We start from the raw sequence: 12674 nt of genomic DNA on the forward strand, positions 1-12674 counted from the left end.
AAATCCTATGGAATTTCAAGGGTCATCGGGAAGTCTTTGTTTTACTGGTGTGTATGAAGAATGGACTGGATTCGTTTTTGCGGCTATTCCATGCGTTGACTAAAGCGGTCGGATTTTCGGGTCTACCGTATGTGTGCCAATGAAGCGGAGGTGGTTCAAAATGTTGTTAGACAATGAGCCGATTGGTTTCTACTGAGGTACTGGCCCAAGTCTCCGCTGAGCAAGTCCATAGAAGTCAAGTTTTCTTAGCTAACTTTGGTTATTTATCCAGTAGTTAAGGCATCCTTTCGTGTTTGCACCTATCAAACTTTGAATGGCTTCACAAGGTAGATTGGTTGCGCTTACTTGCCCGTGGTGGACTTTCATAACCATATAATCTTGGATATATCTACCGTTCCTTGCATGCTGTTTTTCACCACTTCCAAGTTTGTTTTGACTTCCTGTACCCGTCCCCCTTATTTGCGTTAATCTAAGTTTTGAGTCTCCTTCTCACCATTTTTCAACTACTTTCAGGCTCCTTCCTATCGCAATGATAAGCCTAATCGCCTCTGCAGTGGCTAGAATTAGCAGTTTGGAACACAGCCTCCTTGCGTTGGCTCTGTTCGTCGCCAGCTCCGCCGCCTGTATGGCAATCTTGGCTTTCATCGTGTTGCCGCTGTTTTTCCTTGTATGTGTCCGAAGGAATATTTTTCGAGTCTATGCCGCCATCTCGGCTCCGCTACTGACCGCATTCAGCTTGACCAGCTCGTGAGTCTTTCATTCTTCTTATCCCTGCCTTTTGCGTTCATTTCGGGTGCACACAGGTCAGAAATGAACATCAACCTGATAGTGGTATCTTTCCTAAACTTATCTCAACGGATGTGTCGTACTTGTCATCAAATCTGATGGTTCTATCTGTCACTGAGCTGTGAGAACACTTTTTCCCCAAACTGTCTGTCTTACGGTTAATGTTGGACCCGTAGAATAGCCCTATGTCAGGCCAGTGTTTTTTATTCAGCTAGAGACGGCCAGGTTTGATAGCTTTTTCTTTCTACTCACCGCACCAACAGAGGAAGAGTGACCAAATCCATGGTAAGCTCAAAACAGCATTCACTGCACGTCAGTTACGCGTTAGCTTACTCTATTCGCATGGATTCAAATACTCCACGTTGACCATACCTGGAACTAGGGCACGCATATGTGTCCGTTTTTTCAGACATTCTTGTCTGTGAAATTCCCGGAGATGGTGAACACCAATCTACCCTAGAAAATGACATTTGGGGAAATAAAAGATTTTCGTCTGTCGTGGTGATTTGCTTTTGCAGCCCTGGTAACAGACACGGAATGATTTGATGCCATGTATTTCGTATGTAGTGATAATCACATCACAGCCAGTAAGTTTCCCCCATCCCAGAAGAACCAGTGTGTTACGCATGCAGTCTCTAACACAGTGCCTCAGATATCGACTTGTGAAATCAGACAGTCTAATGCAGTTATTAGGGATGGTATAACCCAAATAATCAGTTTCTTAAGGCGTCCACAATGAGTGTAGCAAGCGTTTTGGGAACAGTTAATCTGTTCTCTCTGGGGGCGATGATACATCTGCATCATTATGGTCACTCAAAGATGCACAGCACTGAATATGATGGGCGTGTGCGTGTGCATCTGCGGGGCTGAGCAAACGTCAAATCTTCCAGGAACAGTGTGCTCAACATGTCCTTGTTAGATAACTAAAATGAGGGTTGAAGTGCATTCCTTTGTGAACAAATTTAGTTTTGCGAGATTCATCTATAATCCAGCTACCCCCCATTCATGAATGTGCTGCAACAGGCCGCCTCAGTTGATGCGATATCCGGGATATCGCGATACATGTGTCGACGTAATACACTGGGTCAAAAGTGAGCCAAAAGTATTTTACCGAATATTCTTCTATATATTCCTCTATAGACGTAACACACTACTTATAAGGCTGCTGAAAATTCTTGGACAGCTCACGACCGGTTTCGCCCTTCTTTGAGCTCATCAGGTGGGAGCGGTCCCCGAGGTTTTGTCAATCTAATGAGCCCCTAGAAGAGTGAAGGCGGTCGTGGGCAGTCGGAGAATTTTGAGCAACCTTATAAGTAGTGTATTACGTCCGTAAAACAAGATTCGTCGTTGCGACACCCTAAGAAGCTACATCAGTGTAAGACCATTGTAAAATATGGGAAACAAACAGATAAGTCTGGACTGCATTGTAGTCATTCATTGAAAATGGGACTGATGGGCACTATGTGTGAAGTATAATTATCGGCATGTGTACTTGTGTTTGCTTAGTGTTCAGTCCTGATGATGAATTTTTCCCTCAGAGCGTCCATAGACTTTAACTGAAGAAACTGCCCTGCACAGCAGTGGAGTGAACCATCAATGAGCCATTGTGAATCGTACGAAAGCAACCGAGATCCCCAGCCTACTCCACGGTCATTGATGCCGGTAAGCGCTTTAGCAGTACGATTAGATTTATGCGCGCAATGTATCAGTCTTCTGTCTTAATAAAAATGGGAATGATCCTGCAAACCTAGTCAAAAGAGAGCTATGGATGACGGCCGTGCGGTGCCCCAGGCAGACATTTCATTTGGAAGAATTCCAGTCTCGCCGGCATTGACTTCCTCTTTGAGGGGTTACTTGTTTTAGGTAGCCAGGCATCTGTCACAGAACCGTTTTCATCCTATTGGTCCTGACGCTTCTATCCAACACCCCCTTTGTTCGCCTCAGGAGGCTATTCATTGACGCCACCCAGGCATACCATAAGGAGGTTGTTCCCTTCCGCAACTTACCAAGTAACGTACGGCTTCGATTCCCAAGTAAGAGCTGGTGTGAGCCTCGCTTCATTGGTTCTGTGTTTTGCGTCTGCAAAAACTGTTGTACAGGGATCATGCAACTCGAATGTGTCTGGTGCTCAAGTGGTGCACGTTTGGGGCCGATGCTTGGGAGTGGCTATTCGTGCCATCACATCCTCGCCACTTGTTTGAGATACATTCCGTGTTTGTTTACAAACTGAATGACCGACACTGATTCTCCATAGATCAGTCGTGCGACCAGACTGACCATGGTAGAGCAACTAAAACAACTTTTGAGCTACCTACAACTTATTTGCCGGTCCTTGGAGTGTTGTTCCACCCAGTACGGTACAAAAGAAAGCGCGGCAACTTGAGGTAGCCCTCATTAGAGAAGAAGACTATATGTTACGACTGTAGTTGTTGGATTATCCACAAGGTCGAGTTGGGGTCTTCGTGATGGAGTGAAAAGCGCCGATTCTGATTTGCTCACGTCCTGACTTTCGTTTGTCCATAGCCGGCTTGCGACAGTCGACATGTTCCGCTACATAGAGCCGCTCACTCTCGGATAACACCCCTACTACTCACGACCCGTTTTCTGTGTTCCCCAAGGTGCATGCCAAAATATAATGTGGTTCCCATCCCTAAGATTTCATCACTGCCGCTCATTTGACCTGTTTCTCTCTAGAACATATTTTGCATTTTTGTTCTAATTTTCCTTGAGAATAACAAAAGCATATATGAACACTGAGCGGAGAGTCGGATCAAAATGTTACTGGGGCTGGGTTTTTATCACCACTATCCATCTGCGTCTTCGGGTACATTTCTCTCTTTCCATTTTATTCTCAGGTTGATTGCTTTACCAGACCTCTTCAAGGCTTGTGATCGTCTTGGTGTTAACCCTCAAGTTGTACGTACCATCGCGCCGTTCCTGACGAGTTTCAATGCCAACGGATCCGCGGCGTTTATCGCTGCAGCTGCCTGTTGTGCAGCGCAGTTTGTCGGTTATTCGTTCAACGTCGGTCAGCTGATTGCTATTGGGTGGGTGTTTTACGAAAGTCTAAATGATCTGGTGTGTCGGATCCAAATTTTGGCTATTTGCAGTTCTTTCTCTACCCAGCAACATCACAATCGAGTGTAGAATTGTACAAAAAGATAAAAGCGGTAATAATTTCCGACACCCCACTGCCGTCGGCACGCACACTTCTAATGAGCGGCCTCGGTGACTAACAGTTTTATGTACCTCAGAAAATCAAGATTTTCAAACTATTTAACAATTGCACGTTAGTCCAAGGTGTCAGCATTTTGGGTCCATTGCAGTGGTTCCAGCGTAAGTGCTCCATTGTATGCACCAAAAGTGAGCAAACTGAGTTGGTCACGGATTTCAAAGGTCGAACGTCTCAGCTAACCGACGCATAGATTGTACTGGCCATTGGCATAAAGATCAACCTCAGCCACCACCATCAATGGGTGCGCTTACAGAGAGAGGTTTGTCAGTTTAACCAAGTGGAAGATTCAAGATGGCGCAGCAGTTTGGGAGAAAATCTACTACCAGTAGCTCAAACCCAAGCCAGGCTTTACGACTGTTGCTGTTTACGATTGTGCAAGCTGGAAGTATGTTAGCCCTCGTACTTCCTTCTAGTTACACAGAAGCTATGCACCAAAAGAGTCCTGCGGCTGACCAATTGTTCATTTATTTATACACCAGGGCGGAGAAAATGATAAATGTACCTTGTCATATGTCGTACCTTAAAAAGCAGGTTGCCCATAGGACAGTCCATGTGACGCAAAGGATCCTTATCAACCTTACCTTCTACATGCTCGATCACAAAGTTCAACAAATTTTGTCGAAAGTTACATTTGAACGACCAGACTACAACTTGATCTATCGGTCAGACTACGGAAGTTAGAATTTACAGGTAATTGTATTAACCGTACATTGGAAGGAGCATTGTCAACGAATACGCCTATCCGTCTTGGCATTCAAGCACATTGTGAATGCTTGTACACACTGAGATGTGGCAAGTCGATGCCCTTGAAAACCCTTGGGGATTTACATCCTCCTGTTACAAGAGTTGCCATTTTCCTGCCTTTCGTACTTCCGCAGGATAACACAGTACTTTGTTCTAACTGGTTTCCCATGCTCTCTCTTCAACGTCTTGTGGGGCAGAGAAAGTGCAACATGGTCTTGTCAGCATCAAATATACTTTTTTGTCAAAGCTGCCTGATATCATCAGGTTTGCCCCTCGACTCTCTATGAGAGGGTATCACCATGAATCTCCCTCACCCTCTGAAACCATTGTAAAGTGATATGACTGATCGCCTGAGACTTTTGATCAATTTTAGTGTTGAATTTGCTCGTTGAGTCACCATTTCTAGTGTGCTGCTCAAACACTTCCTTACGAGCTATGACCATTCGAATAGCTTTCGGCAAGGACCACAGAACTCTAAATGGCTCCTGAATGTGATGGCTTCTTTATCGGACACAATAAAGTCACGTCTGCAGTTGAAGTCAACACGCCGAACAGAGAAATGATCGACTGATTGGGCAGCAGTGGATCTTATTTCATTCTTTCAGTCACCTCAACTGATCGATCAAACTAGCATGTGTAATGGCGCAAACTGTTCTTTTCGACGTAATCTTGTTCACGCGATGCTGATATCGTACGCATCAGTTTCCACCGGGTTAACAAACCAAACAACAAAATGAATCAAAGTCCGTTACCGGATGAGGTTGTTTTGTAAAACGGAGAACCATACTCCTGTTTACAAAGGCAGCGAACGAGTTTGGATGTGATAAAATTAAAAGGCGAGGCGCTAATCACAAGCGCTCTGAGCTTCAGACAGTGGTCAATAGTACAATGGCTCTCACCAAACACTCATTTGCATACTGATTTCGTTTTGAAGGGGGACTCAACCGAATCCAACTGAATCTGTCGTCTATGATGGTCTTCAGGTGACTGTGCTGCACAAGGCCGCCTCATGTTCCAGTTGGTACGATGTTCGAAAAATTCAGTGCGTTGTCCAAATATAACTCACCAATCATAGGGTTGACAAACAGTGCCAGAAGTGGTAGATTCAGCTTGATTCACTTGTGTCTTCCATCAAAATTAAGTTAGTGAAAAGATGGGAGTATCTGGCGGATTCCGCACGATTTGGTCAAAGTAGAACATAAGGCTGACAGAAACTCGGTAACTGCACCTGAGCCCCAGAAAGGGACCGAATCGGTTGCGGGCTATCAAAGAGTATTACACCCATCCCATGATCATATGCAGGCTGAACGCTCCAGGCTATCTGATTCGTCGATTGATAAGAATCTCTGACTCCTTCTCACTGGTCAACCTCTCGCAGTTGCGTTCCCTCCGCGTAAATGCCACAGCGATTAGCATCCGTGAAAATTTTTCGGCCTGAACCTTTTCCTTACCGGACGCTGTTCAGCCATTCCGCAAGATGATTCGGATACCATGAAACAGAGAAGCTTGTTTTCGATGAGGCAGATTTTGTAACCGATCGAAAATTTGTCATTTCGAAAGGTTGGTTTAAAAACGGTGGATTTGTTGTTCGGCAACACAAATGCCCGTTCAAGCTGAGTGATTAGATTACCAGGTTGGCCGAGTTTTAAGGCGGAGTGATAAACACTCTGTAATATCTCTTTGAACGAACACGATAAATTAGTGTCTGTTTAGCATTCTTTCCGTTCAGCATGAGCTGCCATCTTACAGCCCATGTGTTGGTGGGTTTACAAGTGTGCCCTACCATAACGATCTCTGTATTTTTCTAATCCCTCTCTTCACTTCCCAGTCGAAATCAACTCTGAGACAAGCGACCGAGTTCTTTTCATCCACAGAAGGAGCCAGTATCTTGGTTATGAATGAGCCTAATTTGGTGAATTACGTGTTTGAATTGCAGCGGGAGTAATGGACGCAAGTTTTTTTGTACTAAATAAGGCGAATATACTTGTCAAACTTGCGTTAGCATATGGTTATACCCTTACCATCGGCATTTTTGGATTTAGCACAGCCAGTTCCTCTCCAATCGGTATCACCGCGTCTTCACGTGCACCGCTCTCTCCTGATGGATTAACGTGCAACTATGATTTAATGTCACCCCACTCATGAACACAGACTATCTTGTCTAAGTTTTTAAGCGCGCCGATGAATGATGGACGAATCTCACAGAATACTTGACATTCCCCATTAGGTTTCTCGCTGGACTCAACGTAATGGCCCTTCCTGCAGTGCCGAGTGCGAGCCTCATCACCGTGTTCCTCATCGTTCGGGTCTTTGGTATTCCCGAATCGGCCATCTCTCTTCTTTTCGTGGTGGAGTTTATTGTGTGAGTTTCTTTCCACTCTGTATTTAACACTTATTCTGTTTAGTCAGTTCTGTGATTCGGTCTGGCTGGTTCTCGAATGTCTCAGCTGTATAAACCAGGACTAACTGACGTCCGAATAGGACGCATTGCAGTAGACAGACTAACCTAAATCTCAGGATTAGGCCTCTGTGTTTGAAGCCCAGCCTATCGATTTTCAACTTCACGAAAATTACTTCATACTCTTGACTGCTGTCTTATGTTATGTCGTACTGTCCATGATGATGACAGTAAGATTTGGAATTCGACATGAAATGGGGTTAGAAGTAAGAAACCTTTGATGCACACTTTCTCCGTGCTGGATATCCTACGTTTTAAATTGTAAAGAACGCCGTCACTGGGTATTCATCATACACTGTCTGTTTTCGGATTCAACGATCGTCAAACAGCTGGGATGACCCATGGGAATTACTCGTTTGTTCTGCACCTACATCGCCCAGTTAGGTTTGAGATCTCTATATGCTGCCGACTTACTGTGTTCTCTTCATATAATATCGTAGTCATCAGCGAATACAGCAACATCAACCTTGACACCGATGCTTGACTGCCTTGCAGCTCCAATTGCAGCTCTTCAATTATATTTTAAGTCTTAAAGTGAAACGACAAATGAATGGATAAGGGGGAACTGGTGCTAGCTTATCACAGGAATTCGAATGTATGTACACTTCTAGGTGCTCAATCAGACAAGCCGGAGAGAAACTGACATCATAGACGTGACTGACGTTGATAAAACACCATTTTTTGCAATGTCTTTATCAAGTGAAACGGGAGTGGTCACCAGGACCCTATTTTGAAAGGCGTTCCACACCAACAACACCCAGACTTCGTGATCTCTCACACGCTTTTCCGCCAAGTGTCATGTTGTCAAACTCGCAGTTTGCGCCGTCCCAAAGGAGGCATGGGGAACAATAATAAAGATAATCGTTTAGCTATAACACCCTTCCGGCGCCTAACTGCCATGCCACCCGAAGGAAGCATGAGGGCTGGAATGCCACCAGGTTGCCCAAGCCTAGACAGGGGAAGTCGGGAGGCAGTGGTCGGGTTCGAACCACGGACCTTCTGGCCAGTAAATTCGCGCTCTGACGACTTGAGCCATCTCGCCCAGGTGAGGGTCAGTGCTGTATGGTGACACAGTGATTACGGCTGATGATTCTGTTCTACGAAAAAACAGCATTTCAACAGGCTCTGTGGTTCAAAATTACCCGGCTTAGTTGATTTGGGGGCACCTAATTACTCGAACTTGTGTCAGCTGTACACTGAAGGTGTGTTTGGTGCAGCTTTGATGAACCCATGGCAATGTTTCAGGCACTCAGTTGCAGGTCAAGAAGAACCACATTTGTGCCCGTACAACACAGTTAAAAGACAAACTAAATTTACTGGCGAGGTTGTCTAATTACTGGTGGCCTTCTGACAGTGCACACAGGACCAACACCAAAATCTACCTCACGGAATAATCTAGTAAAAACCCAAAACATCAACTGAACAACAAGGATTTTTCCACAGACTGAGCATGAGGACGTACATGACCACCGCAGCTGATTTTGTTGGATGCTTTCCGTGACCGAATTGCCCACTGCACAACCAAACTCGCTTTTTTCTAATGACATCGTTGCGAACCCGTTTTAGCAGTCCGACATCAGCAACACATCGGAGACCCAGTGCCTGGATTATGTTGGGTGTTAGTGATAGAAGTCCCGGTACTGAGTGCGGCTCTCATATGGTAGCATCTCATTGGTGGAGGGTGCTATGGCAACGTTCTCGAGTGTACCCTATCGCTCCACTTGACCGCAATAAACCAGCGAATCGAAAACCCGCTTCACCACGGTTGTGCGTTGAGCAACTTAATGGTCGTGGACGGAAATGCCATTCGGTACCGAACCAAGTTGGTAATATGAACGTCAGTACAGTCAAGACAGGACGTGCCCCGGTGATTTGCAAGACAACCATCCTCAATGCAAACCATGTTGTCTTCTTTAAGAAAGGATGTCCCCCAGTCCATCGGTCAGTGACGCTTTTGCTTCAAGGTTCCAGCTCTTGAAGTTGCAAACCAACATCGAAGTGGATAACCAAGTAACAACTTAGTGACTTAAGAAACACAATAAACTGTTCATATCAGTCTCTGTTGCTTGTATTTTCTGTCATCAGTAAACAAAACTGTGGCGAGAGCTCGTGGGTTCGACTTCCATTCGTGTGGATTTGTTTTTCCCTGTATCTATCAAAGAGGTTGTGTGTATGTCAAATTGCACAGATGATCGTTGCTTTCCAAAGCTGGAGAATTTGTTTACAAACGTACGAAATATGTCCACATTTCGATACGCAACCCATTGATGATGTTACCTCGATTCTTGTCCGGCTCAGCGTACAGGTTTCCATTCAAGAAACAATCAGCTGGAAGCAATATACACCGGTTATTACTTTGACGTATGGTTTCACTGTAGGTTTTTACTGCCAATAATATATTATATTATATATAAAGTTCTGCAACCATGTCAGTTTACTTAAGTAATGCCATAATGGAGAGCAGGAGAGAGTACTCGAGTGCTAATCTATCACAGACTTTCGAGGTGCCTTCGTGTCTAACACTCAGTTAGACAATCTGGAAAGCAAATGACAGCTACCGTCATTGAGTAATCAGCATAGCTTTCAGTATCGCCAAGTATATTCAAGGAGAGTCAGCTGAGCCCCCCCCCCCCGTATCTTGAAAGGTGGATTGCTTCGAGAGCTCACACTCGCACTTTTCCACATGTGTAGAACAACATCAGCCATCTATCTGCAAGCAGGAGGTTTAAAATCCATCTCAAATCCAAGGGCTTCATACAGTTACGGCTTCAAGGTGACAGCTGCTGCACAAGTTTCTTCCAAATGGACGATAAACGATCTGTGCAAAAATTGTTATGCATGGAATGTGACAGTTATGTGTTGAAGACGAATGAACGAATGAATGTTTTCTTGTTTACGTCCGTGTGGTATTTCACTACACGTGATGTTAACTAGGCGAGTTGAAATCTCCAATTGTTGATACCTCTCAAATCCGTCTATCCATTGGAGGATGTGAGCGAGCAAACGCGAGTTTCACCATTGTGCGTCCACCCTTCGGACATGCATCAGAAGGCCCCGTCTCGCGTGTGTTACCGTCACAACGAACGGCGTTCCTTCTTGGAACTATGCGCGCCAAAATAACTACTGCCCTTTTAATGATAATCTATAGAAAAAAGTGTAAGAAAAGAATACAGCATGGATTTTAAGATTTTTTTAAGGACCCTGGAGCAACCGAAATATCCACTAAAGCAATCCAAACTTCACATTGTTATCTTTTCTTGAATTTGTAAGTATAAACCGCTCTTCAGCTAAATTCAACTGCTCGCGACTCGAATGCTATCCAGTTCTTGGAAACGTATTGATGTCCATCTTGTTACTCATGAACCGGGCGAAAGTGGTGGTCGTTTGTCTGTCGATGTTGTTCTTCTGTCTTACAAAAGTACCTTGATCCAGACCAAGTGATTTTGATTGCATCAGTTCACCCATATTAAATGTATTCAACGCCATCAGTGTGCGTTGATTGTTGTTTCAAAAGTTTGCAATAACTACCTATAGTCTACATTTCTGGTCATCAAACCAATTCTACCGTTTTTGTTGTCTTCACACGCGCTGTATGCTTACTTATGTCTTCTCTCGCATATTTTCATACTGTTAATACAGCGATAGGTTGCGTACCACAGTCAATGTGCTCAGCCACGCCACCTGTATCCTCTTCGTGCATTATCGATGCACCAAGACCAAACTGGGAATTGATGAGGAGTTCGGTCCTATCGGTGTGCGAACATTGAGTTTTACTGATGCCGCCTCACAAGACTTGGACCCGCAGTTTCCGATGAACGGTTTGGTCAAAAACGGTGAAAATGTACTGACCACGGCTACTCAGGGAATAAGCGACCCGTGATTCAGAACCAGCTTACTCATTTTTTCTCATGACTCTCTCTGAGTTGTGGTAAGTCCTCGTGATCTGTTTCTGCGTTCATCGCTTTAATTGCTTATTTACTGTACTGACGTAACAATGAACCTTGTGGGACCGGACAAAATCTTCCACTCTTCAGAGACACTCCAACTTCTCTCCAGATATAACCACTACCTAGTCCTTTGAAATTACGAATGATTTTACTGAAAGGACGTCCAAAACTGCTTCTACGACGACGAACACCTGGTTACTATTGAATCGAGCAACGCAGGCATAGCATAAGTATTATTTCACTTTGGTCAGATTTTTTCGAACACGCGAAAATACTATACTATCTTCACAAGCAAGACGGATTCAAGTTAAGAACGAAAATCTGGTGGAAGAGTTCAAAATCCCCTTTAGAGGCATACCTTTACATGAGAGTGTGATTTTTGGTCACAGTCTTTCGACTAACAAATCCCGTTTGCAGAAATGAGTTCTCTGTGAAAGAATCAGTATGTTGAAAATGCAGCTTGTTATGGACTGCTTTTCAGTTACCTCCAGGTTGTCCACTTTTGACCAATTTCATCCGATTAGACTACAATAACGCGATTGTTTTACTGACCAGGTAGACTCGACGAAAATTTATAGTTCTATGACCGCCTTCACTGTGCAACGCACATTGAGTGAACAGGACGAACGTAACTTCTGGGTCCAAAGAATCCATTAGGGACCAGTAAGGGGATTTTATCCCAACTGCATTTGTACCCCCTTCCTTCAGAATCATATCAAACTTCACCTCATTCGGACACCGATGCCAATTGAAAAATGTCTTTAAAACTGTTTCGTTTCTTTTGGGGATGGAGGGAGAGTGGTATCTAGCAGACAGCCTGAAATATTCGTTTACGGTGTCCATTTGGTTTTATACACCAGCAACAGAATCTAGGAACCTCTCAGATGCTTCACGGCTTTTCACTATAGATTGGACTCACCGACTGGACGAAATCTCATTTAAAAAATACCAAGAAAAATGAGTACTGCTATATCCTGTCTTAATGAGAGCTGATCACACCACTGTTCGTCCGCTCATGGCCGAATGGTTAAGTGTTCAACCGCTAACTGGAAGGTAGTGGGCTCGAAATTCTCTGTCGTTTTGTGGGACACATACTACTGATGAAAACCAAATAAGGATAAAAAAACGTACAGTGCTTCTCGGCCTTTCCGCATAGTTTGGCATCACTCACAGAAGGAAATATCATTTAAAAATCCCTCAAGTGCCACGCTTTGTGCAGCCGTACAAATCCGCTGGTTTGGCTTGTAAATAATGGTTATGTATCAGAAGAGGTTAACAACAGACGTGAAATAACCCACCTTGCCGGGACTTCACCATAGCAACGGGAACTATCGCCATGCACGCCCATTTTATTTTGTTGAACTGAGACTGCTTGAAACAAGTGAAGAAAGATCGATGAAGGACTAAAGAGTGAGTATTCTCCCTTCCTTAACAATTGCCCTGAACTAATTTCTAGTCGGTAAGACAAAATACCTCCTTTTTGCGTGACAAAATGGTTTTGGTC

At 44.3% G+C, this 12674-nt stretch overlaps 1 protein-coding gene across 1 annotated transcript in view; it reads left to right on the top strand.

Annotated features, from left to right (window-relative positions):
* T265_00484 (hypothetical protein) overlaps positions 1 to 11149 on the top strand; it is a gene marked incomplete at both ends in the record, with an annotated part of 37523 nt that extends 26374 nt beyond the window's left edge. The window contains 4 exons of the mRNA XM_009164288.1: positions 514 to 747; positions 3642 to 3833; positions 6993 to 7127; positions 10863 to 11149. Coding sequence (XP_009162552.1) covers positions 514 to 747; positions 3642 to 3833; positions 6993 to 7127; positions 10863 to 11103 — 802 coding nt within the window. The remainder of the gene's footprint in view (positions 1 to 513; positions 748 to 3641; positions 3834 to 6992; positions 7128 to 10862) is intronic.
* Between the last annotated feature and the right edge of the window lie 1525 nt (positions 11150 to 12674).

Source organism: Opisthorchis viverrini (assembly GCF_000715545.1).
Source record: "Opisthorchis viverrini unplaced genomic scaffold opera_v5_5, whole genome shotgun sequence".
NCBI classification, from domain to species: Eukaryota; Metazoa; Platyhelminthes; class Trematoda; order Opisthorchiida; family Opisthorchiidae; genus Opisthorchis; species Opisthorchis viverrini.